Consider the following 10,255-nt stretch of genomic DNA (forward strand, 5'->3'; position numbering starts at 1 on the left):
ACTAAATAATTACAAAGCATTAAATGTAAAAATAAAAAACGAAAGTCTAAAAATGAAATCTTTTTCACTGGTACACTGTAGTGTGGTAGTTGGACGCTGTAGTTATTTATTTACTGTAATTACTTTATAATAACTACAACATCTATGACGGTGTATTAAAAAATAATTCTAAAAAAAAAAAATTATAATAAATAAAAAGATATTTTTTTCCTGAGAGGCATACTGAAGTAAAACTGAGCACGGAACCTTTGTGTTCGTTTCTTGTTTCTGGAGGTCTACTGTACGTGCAGCGTACTTGTTTTTCTTTTTTTCTCTCTCTTCAAGTCGTCTAACATCGCCTCTGATTTGGAGTTTTTACACCGGCCCTACTTTTATTGCTTGTTTTAGTTGGATTGTAGCTTAGATAAAGACTCGGACACAGAGATCGAGATGATGTGATGAGTTAACGGTACATGATTACGACTGAAAAGCTGTTACTGGCTTCGAGAGAGAGAGAGAAAGAGAGAGAGAGAGAGAGAGAGAGAGAGAGAGAACGACTTCTGGGATGATTTTCAATCGGAAATTAAGAAAAGATGGTTGGGACTGAATACTGGGTATTGTATATAAAAACAAGGAGTGGATAGCTGGAATTGCTTACTTGATGCAGCTAAAAAAAATCGGTACTTGTATTTACTGTGTATTTATTTTAGTTTAATAACTCATTGAGTGAGTGTTGAGACTCGACGCCAGTGTGTGTGTGTGTGTGTGTTTACTCTTGTAACTTGCAGAAGCAGCGACGTGTATTTGCTACTTCTCCGTTTATGGGTGGTCCAAATCAGGAAGAAGAGAGACACGTCTTTACTAAGGGATCCGTGTTTTAATAAGATTGAATAAGAAACTACACACTGGTTGTGTATCATGTCTACATGATGTAATGGTTCTCAGTTAGGAATACAAGATGTTGCCTTATTTCCAGTTCATCTCATTCACAAGGCAGTTCTCAGTACAGTGACTTGAGTGCCTGGGAGAGCCTTAGCTGCCCCCCCTCTCTGTCATTCAGACTACTCCAGAGGATCCATTCTTAGAGCTTGACTGTCAATCATGCGTCTGTCTCCGTTCCTCACCATCTTCCGGCCTGCCCTGCCTCTCATCCTGGGTCTTTCTCTGGGCTGCAGTCTCAGCCTGCTTATGGTGTCCTGGACGCAGGGGGACACGGATGAAGTGTGCAGTGATCCTCTGCGTCTCGGACTTCTTCAGGGCACCCGTGTCGGAGAACCCCAGAGGGCGGACGAAGGGGACAGGAACGAGGATTTCCAACCTCGCATTGTTCCCTACCATAAAGATCCCAGCAAGCCTCATAAGAAAGTACTCAGGTGAGTAAAGCTATGTTTCTTTTTTTTTCTTTTAAGACTAACTGGATTACCGAACGTAATCAGAGGTTGAAAGAAACAGCTACTGAACATCAATTTTGGAAAGCATGAGGAAAAGCAGAACCTGAAGGAGGTTAATAATAAAGTTGCAGGCCGATGTTTACGGTGTTACAGAAGCTCGGTCATATTTTTGTGCCAGAATTGCATCATTTTTTGTTGTTGTTATTTTTGCAGTCGTAAGAACTTGAAATTTTTCCTTCTACTGTAAAAACTGCACTTGAAATCGGATAATGTCTGAACACCGGATGTTTACGCAGGTCATTCTGTGAAGTAGTTCTCTTTCACTGCTCAAGGTTTGAACAAGACCCCTAACCCTCGACTGCTCAGTGGCTTCCTGTCTAGTGTAGTACCATATTTGCCAAAACAGCAATTAAAAAACCCTGGACCACAAAAAAACACGTGAGAACTTAAAGGAGTGTATACTGCATGCAGAGGTGGCAAAAGTACACACATCCTCTCCTTAAGTAGAAGTACAAATACTCATGTTTTAAAACACTCGGGTAAAAGTTGAAGTACTGATTAAACTTTTTTACTTAAGTGAAAGTAAAGAAGTTTTGGCTCTGACATGTACTTAAGTAAAAAGTAGTTATTACTGCTACCTGTTTTAGCTGTTAACTGGACCTCACATCATATTAGATAGATAGATAGATAGATAGATAGATAGATAGATAGATAGATAGATAGATAGATAGATGGATGGAGGGATGGAGGGATGGATGTGATAGCCTAGTAGGTAATGTCAATATCCCCACAAGGATGAGTTTGAGAGTTTGATTTTCTGGTTGCTGTGTTGGTAAATAAAATTTCTGGACCTTGTCCACTCTGAAAACATTTCAATTCTGTTCTTTCTGTGTTGGATTAATTTCTTGATTTCCTGGTCTTTAATGAAAGATAACTCCACCAAAAAAAGCACTTGTGTGGTAGCTCAGTGGGTTAAGGCTTGTGCCTGAACATGGTCCTTAATATAGTCCACGCTGGTGATAAGGTTTTGAAGCCAGTCCTACATGCCTTCTTTCTTACTGCGCTGGCATGAAACAAAGTATGAACCCTCCAAAAAGCACACATGCTTTTCAGCAGCGGTCGCTCAGTGGTTTAAGGCTTGTGCCTCATATAAACATGCTTCCCAGTCTGATCTCTTCCATGGTTGAGTGGGTTAAGGCTGGTGCCTCGCTGATGGTGAAGATCAGGGTTTGAAACCTGCTTTCTGCCTGCTAGTTGCAATGTAGTTTATGTTCCTGCTTCCTAAATCTTTCTTTAGTTTTATAGTCTTGTGTTGATGGTTTAAAGATAGATAGACCTGCTCTAAACAAGCTTCCTCACTTGTCTTCTCTGATGGTTCAGTGGGTTAAATCAGGTTTCTTGCTTTTGGTGGGGTTCAGGGTTCGAATCCTGCTTTCTGCCTGCCAGTCACAATCAGGATTCACTTCCTACATCTTTCTTTAGCGATATATTTTTGTTTTTAATGGGTTAAAAAGAAAGATAGACCTGCTCTAAATAAGCTTTTTAGCCTGTCCTTACCAATGGTTCAATGGGTTAAGGTTGGTATCTCGCTGGTGGTGGGGATCATGGTTCGAATCCTGCTTTCTTCTTGTTATTTACAATGTGGGTTCAACTTGTGCTACTTACATCTGTATTCGCTTCCTACATCTTTCTTTACCGTTAAATTCTTGTGTTGATGGTTTGAAAAGAATGATAGACCTGCTCTAATCAAGCTTCCCATCCTGTTTTTTTTCTGATGGCTTAGTGGGTTAAGGCTGGTACTTTGCTAATGTTGGTGGTCAGGGTTTAAACCTGGCTTTCTGTCTGCTAGTCATGAGGTAGGTTATATTCCTGATTCCTACATCTTCATATTCTTGTTTTGATGGGTTAAAAAGAAAGATAGACCTGCTCTAAACAAGCTTCCCAGCTTGTCCTTCCTGATAGTTCAGTGGGTTAATGCTGGTGCCTTGTTAATGGTGTGAATCAGGGTTTTGAATCCTGCTTTGTCCCTGCTAGTCACGTCATGGGTTTGCTTCCTACGTCTGCCTTTAGCATTATATTCTTGTGTTGATGGTTTGAAAGAAAAGATAGACCTGCTCTAAACAATCGCCAGCCGGTCCTTCCTGATGGCTCAGTGGGTTAAGACTGGTATTTCGCTGTTGGTGGGGTTCAGGGTTCGAATCCTGCTTTCTGTGTTTCTGTCTGGTCTGAATTTCTTGCTTTGAAGCATGAAACGAAGGATAAACCCCCAAAAAAAAGAAGGTGTGTTGTGGGACTTGATGGCTTTGTGATAAAAGCCTTGCCTCTGAGCTCAGAGGTTGCTGGTTCAAATCTGGCTTGTCCCCACACTGGGTAAGCTGTGTGGAAAGTAGTGTCTGGTGGGCAATGAGGTAGTTGACTGTAAACAAAGGCTGTGAATACCTGCTGCTTCACAGCCTCAAAAAAAAGTGAGGGTGATAGGTTTTTGGCAGAATTTTTCCCTATATGCAAAACTAAGTCGATACTTTTTGGAAGTTTTTGCTTCATAACCCCCTTTTTTCAGCTTCTCAGACGCCGGGGGGGGCAGATGCCCGGATATTACCCCCCTGCTTTAGGATACGCCCTCCGAAACCACATCCAACCTTCCACGCAGCCATTTCTGCCACCTTCCTTACTACAGCCACCGGAACCTTCCACACTCTTAACTTTGAGCCCTGGCCGGGGTTTGAACCGGCAACCTCTCAACCCAGAGGTAAAGCTCTTCCAATTGAGCCACAGGATCTCCTGCAAGAACCCGATTTTTAGGACCTTTTTTGGTTCTTTTAAAAAACTTTTTAAACAATTTAAAGGAAAGCTAAGGGGTAGGAATCGAACCGGTGAGTCAGATAGCAGCGACCACTTCACTGACCATTACACCAACACAGGAGAGGCAAACAAGCCTTTGCTTATTGGACTCTTGGCTTTTCTATAGTTAGGAGACCAGTGTTTTTTCTTAGATCATGATGGTAGAGGGTCAAAACTTCTTCTTCCTGTACATTCTCTCAGTAACTCGAAGTCTATGAGAAGTGACTCAGGTACAAGAACCACATCTCCAACACCTGCACCACTGATATACCATGATTTGCCAGCAACCAATTTTAGTAATCTTTCATTGTTCTTTTTTTAAAAACTTCTTAAAATGTTCAATATGAAACTAGAGGTAAGAATCGAACCAGGGAAGTCTTTCATCATAGATCACTAATGGCATTACTTCAAAACTCAAAACTTTGTTAGACATGTAAATAAGCAGGAAAGACAGAGACAAAGACAAAGAGACACAGACACAGCTTTAGAAAGAGTGAGAAACAAATAGAAAGACAGCAAGAGAGAGACATATACAGTGAGACAGAGACAATTAGATAGAGAAAATAGAGAGACAAAGATAGCGAGATATAGCCACTTCCTGTTGGAAGTGTTTATCCCGAGCGACTCTTAATGATCTCATTTACTAAATGAGCAGAAGTGAGTTAAGGGCTTGCTCAGGTGCCCAAAACTGGCAGCTTGGAGGTGTTTAACATGTATCATATTTACAGCATGTGATTAAATATAAAGGCTTTATTAGTGCAGAGACGTGTGGACATCATTTAGAGCCTTTGCTATGTTTCCACACGGACAGTTAATGAGGTGATACCGGAGAAAATGCACCTCTTCAAGTCAAGTCAGGAAGCTTTTATATATATATATAAAATTATAGACATTTTACAGATTTAAATGATGTATTGTTTTTATCTGTACGATCAATAAAGACAGTAATTTAAGTTTGTGTCGCCATTATGAGGGAAAAACCCACAAAACGCCACCCAGGGGGTAAATTGTGAGAATCATGGTGGATTTTGGTATTTGATTTGAGACTCAGAAATAAAACAAAAGTTTACTGATTAAAAATATTTTTATCTGAAGTTGATTTATTTATTTTATATCTAACTAAAGAAAGGAAAAGATTTCGTGCCGTTTAAAATAATTTTTATTTTGACAGCCAAATATATATATATATATATATATATATATATATATATATATATATATATATATAAATATAAATACAAAACGAATTAAAAATGTTGTTACCTAATGAATGTGTCCAGGCTGAAGATCCACATATAGAACACAAGCAGAGAAAAGATGATGATGATCAGGAATGTGTCTGTTCTCAGTCATGTTTACATCACTGACTCCCTCTGTCTCATCCACATTAACCCCAAACTTCTTACTGCCTTCTGTGGTGAATGAGAGTCCGTACATTATACACCAGTGGATTGAACGCGCAATGACAGGAAATCGGTTGTTCGGCTGAAATCGGCACGCAGTGAAAATAAAAAAATTATATTTTACCAAATCAATGGATTAAAACTGAAGTAACGAGTCTGTTTTGAAAATGTAAGAAGTAAAAAGTACAGATATTTGTGTAAAAATGTAATGAGTAAAAGTCAAAAGTTGTCTGAAAAATAAATAGTGGAGTAAAGTACTGATACCAGAAAAAATCTACTTAAGTACAGTAACGAAGTATTTGTACTCCGTTACTTCCCACCTTTGACTGCATGTGAAGGTACCGTAATGTAAAGCTAAATATATCGGAGGCTAATCTCGAAAAATGCCTTGATTTCCCCAGAACTCGTTTTCAGAAGTAAATGGAGAAAAACACATAGATAATATGCATTATTTTAAACAATCAGGCAGTGGTTTAAATAATAAGATATTTATTTTACATTAAGAAAATAATTAAGAAAAAAAAGGCTTTCATCATAGGCACGTTTCCTAAACCAAGTGTGAGCATTCTGTGTAATATTACTGAGGTGTGAAGTAGAGCACTGCTGCTCCGGAGTGCAGAAAAATACAGCTACTGTTCAAATTCCTTTCCCAGGTATGTAGAATTTCAAGCGTCAAACTTCTGAAATTTATGATTTCTTCATACAGTCTGCACCTCGTCTGCAGTTTTTTTCGAATGCTCAGAAAATGGTAGTGGTGTGATACAGCAGTTGGTATCATATGAAGAAAGAAATGGCATGTATACCACTTAATATAAATGAAAAGAAAAACTTACATTGTAAATTTTATATCCCTCTGATGCTTTAGTCAGGCAAATGTGTCATGTGTCATGTCTCTGTGTTTGCTGCAGGACCCGTTATATCCACACTGAACTTGGCATCCGTGAGCGCCTCCTGGTGGGCATCCTGACCTCGCGTGCCACCCTGAACACGCTGGCCGTGGCGGTGAACCGTACAGTAGCCCATCGCTTCCACCGCACCTTTTTTTTCACCGGCCTTCGCAGTGCAAAGCTGCCTCACGGCATGACCGTGGTGGCTCACGGAGACGACCGACCCGTCTGGCTCATGTACGAAACCATCCGTCACCTGCATCAGCACCATGGCAACGAATATGAGTGGTTCTATCTGGCCCAGGACGACACGTACACACAGGCGGAGCGCATCATGAACCTAGTGGGGCATTTGAGTTCGGGGCAGGATCTCTATATGGGCCGGGCTGAAGAGTTTATCGGCGGGGAAGAGCGAGCTCGTTATTGCCACGGCGGCTATGGATACCTGTTGTCACGGAGCCTCCTGGCCCGGCTACAGCCACACCTCGACTCTTGCCGCAACGATATTCTGAGCGTCAGGCCTGATGAGTGGCTGGGTCGCTGCATTATCGACTTCCTGGGACTGAGCTGCATGGAAAAGCACCAGGTGAAACTCAATTTCTTTATGAAATCTTGACACATATTGTTCTAACATTCGTTTCCTATCATGTAATTTTTCCACTGACAAGCAGAAACTGTTGCAACATGGTTACTAGTCATTTCCTGAGTATAACAGCTTATGTTCAGATGTGTCAATCCGACATGAGACATATTAACTGGAAGAATGCTGTTCTCAATGTTCTCAGTTTGATGCCAATGTTATGGACATTGCGGCATATTTACCACTTCTTTTTTACTGTGATGTTCTGTGAATTTCCTGTTCTATAAATATACTGTATATAAGATAATCAAACCCTTCTGGCATCAGATTTGACAATCTGACAGCACTGATTATTCCATCCATATCTATACTGTAGCAGTGTGTTAACTCACAGCGGTTGGTAGAATATTATTTCATGAATAAATAACATTTTCCGTTTATATTTCCTGGGCTTTTAGGAGATGACCTACTATTACTTTGAGCTGCAGAAAAACGCAGACCCCGAGCGAGAGGACAGCATCCAGTTCAAGAACGCCTTCAGTGTGCACCCAGTCTCAGAGCCGGCTCTCATGTATCGCTTACACAAACGCTACAGTCAGATTGAGCTGGAATGGACCTACGCCCAAATACAGCAGCTACAGGTGTGCAGCTTGCATTATTAAAACACATGCTGATCAGAAGGTTGTGAGTTTTAATCCTAGCAACGAGGCTGCTTTCGTGAGTCCCGTGTGCACGACCTATACGTATCAACTCTTTAGTTGTTAGTATTTATCTCAACGCTAAGTTGCTTACCATCCAATGGGAGTAGCTCAGTGGTTAAGATGTTGGACTTCTGATTAGAGGGTTCAGGATGTGAATAAAAACGACATAGGATCATTTAAATATTGCTAAGAGAGCATGCTCGACCCGTGCACATTAAACTCTACTTTTCGAACATCTGCTGTGAATAGCACTTGCATTTTTGTCTTTTTTTTCCCTCTCCACATGCCTCGTCTAGCCCAGATAACACTCTGAGCACGCATAGGGTTAGCTGAGCATGTATAGCGGCATTCATTAGGTACAACTCTGCCATTAGTCTGGAAATTAGAGTTTTACTGTATAAAGAAAAGATCAGATGGGGAAAATAGCTTCATTCTATTTTAATGGTTTCTTAGTTTAGCTTATTCTGATCTTTCTACACTTTCTCAACACTTTCTCTTCTCGTGTCTGTCTCTTAATGGCTAATGAAAGAGCCATGGTTGTTTCCAAGATTCCACTGCTTGGCTGTGGTGGCAAATAGTCCCCAGGGGCAGTCAGGGGCATCCTGCCTAAAACAATTTTGAATGTAATCCATAGAGAACAGAAAGAGAGACGCTATTGAAATATTTAAATGTATTTATTAACTATAGATTAGAAGTCAGTTCCTGAATCTTTATTAATGCTGTGTCTACTCTGCCACAGGTTCAAATCAGCAATCTGAGCGAGCTTACTCCGGACGGCAAAGCAGGAGCCACTTGGCCTATTGGCGTCAACCCGCCTTTCCATCCCAAGACTCGATTCGAAGTAATCAATTGGGAGTATTTTACAGAAGAGCACATCTTCTCCTGCGCCGACAGCTCCCCAAAGTGTGAGCTCCGTGGAGTTGATCGTGCAGATGTCAACTCCATCTTGGAGACTGCTGTGGAACGTTTAAACGAGCGCTACCAACCACAGCTGCGTTTCCGAAAGCAGCGTTTGTTGAACGGCTACCGCCGCTTTGACCCCACACGTGGCATGGAGTATATTTTGGACCTGGCCCTTCAGGCCTTCACACAAAAAGGCCACAGTCAGGTGATCGCCAAGCGTGTGGGCTTGCTAAGGCCACTCAGTGCCATAGAGATCATTCCAATGCCTTATGTAACCGAAGCAACGAGAGTACAGGTCATCCTTCCGGTGACAGCGCGGGATCAGGACTTTGTAGGCAACTTTTTGGACACGTATGTAATGAACACTTTGGACACACGGGACAATGCTTTGTTGACCTTTCTTTTTGTGTATGACCCCTTCGATGCACAGAGGGTCAGCCAGACTGATGTCTTCGCTAGCGTGAAATCTATGATTAGCGAGGTGGAGAAACGCTACAGCGACGTGAAGATCCCATGGATCAGTGTCAAAACAGAGGTTCCCTCACAGGTCAAACTGATGGACATCATCTCCAAGAAGCATCCAGTGGACACGCTTTTCTTCCTAGCCAGCGTCTGGACCGAGGTCACCGGTGACTTCCTAAACCGCTGCCGCATGAACGCCATCAGTAACTGGCAGGTCTTCTTCCCTGTTCATTTCCAGGAATACAGCCCAGCTCTAGTGTATCGTGACCAGCAACCTTCTGCAGCATCGTCGTTTTCCTCAGAGGCGCTCAGAGACGGCCGCTTTGACCGGCACGCTTTTGAGGAGGCCTGTTTTTACAATGCAGATTACATGGCCACCCGTACCAAAATGGCCACTGACATCATGGACAATGAAGAGTTGCTGGAGAGCATGGATGTTTATGAGATTTTTGTGCGCTACTCAAGCCTACACGTCTTCCGGGCAGTAGAACCAGCTCTGATCCAGAAATATGTGCGGCGAGCCTGCAACCCCCGTTTCAGTGAAGACATCTACCATCGTTGTGTGCTGAGCAATTTAGAGGGGCTGGCTTCACGATCACACTTAGCTATGGCTTTGTTTGAACAAGAGCAGGCAAACAGCACCTAGGACATGTGGCTGGAAAGGGAGGTAGACATGGCTAATGGGGAATGACATTCTGCCAATGTAACTGGCCTTACTGGACATTAGTCTGCAAACTGTGAAAGCCAAACCTTAGTCCATGATGAACTTGTTGAACGTACAGGATATCTGAGAATATAAAATGCAAGACTGTTTCAATAAAACAAATCCACTTAAAGCAACAACACTGATTAATGGTATCTTATTTAGTAAGTCTGGACATCAGATTCTTTCTTTAAGACTAATTAATCGAAGCACTTCCTATATATATATATATATATATATATATATATATATATATATATATATATATATATATATATATATATATATATAAAATAGAGGTGTAACGGTACACAAAATTCACGGGTGGTTACGTACCTCGGTTTTTAAGTCAAGGTTCAGTTTAATTTTGGAATTTTTAAAACCAATTTTAAATAAAATACCTGC

At 41.3% G+C, this 10,255-nt stretch overlaps 1 protein-coding gene across 2 annotated transcripts; it reads left to right on the forward strand.

The window, feature by feature from the left end:
- The first annotated feature begins 286 nt into the window (after positions 1 to 286).
- Positions 287 to 9,987, forward strand: chpf2 (chondroitin polymerizing factor 2). Of its 2 annotated transcripts, XM_046852672.1 has the most exons (5): positions 287 to 659; positions 768 to 1,352; positions 6,523 to 7,087; positions 7,540 to 7,722; positions 8,522 to 9,987. In XM_046852672.1, exons 2-5 carry the CDS (start codon positions 1,081 to 1,083, stop codon positions 9,791 to 9,793), a joined length of 2,292 nt encoding a protein of 763 aa, XP_046708628.1. In that variant the 5' UTR covers positions 287 to 659; positions 768 to 1,080; the 3' UTR covers positions 9,794 to 9,987. The 2 variants fall into 2 exon arrangements, with proteins under 2 accessions (XP_046708628.1, XP_046708627.1); XM_046852671.1 differs by having other exon boundaries at positions 287 to 1,352.
- Positions 9,988 to 10,255: the final 268 nt, after the last annotated feature.

Source organism: Silurus meridionalis, chromosome 6 (assembly GCF_014805685.1).
Source record: "Silurus meridionalis isolate SWU-2019-XX chromosome 6, ASM1480568v1, whole genome shotgun sequence".
In the NCBI taxonomy this organism is placed as follows: domain Eukaryota; kingdom Metazoa; phylum Chordata; class Actinopteri; order Siluriformes; family Siluridae; genus Silurus; species Silurus meridionalis.

Bases quoted from the DNA above. Each gene is read 5' to 3' on its own strand.
- chpf2 (XM_046852671.1), top strand. From the start codon at position 1,081: ATGCGTCTGTCTCCGTTCCTCACCATCTTCCGGCCTGCCCTGCCTCTC. The intron at 7,088-7,539 runs GTGAAACTCAAT...CTGGGCTTTTAG, and splicing joins GCTGCATGGAAAAGCACCAG to GAGATGACCTACTATTACTT. The intron at 7,723-8,521 runs GTGTGCAGCTTG...ACTCTGCCACAG, and splicing joins CCCAAATACAGCAGCTACAG to GTTCAAATCAGCAATCTGAG.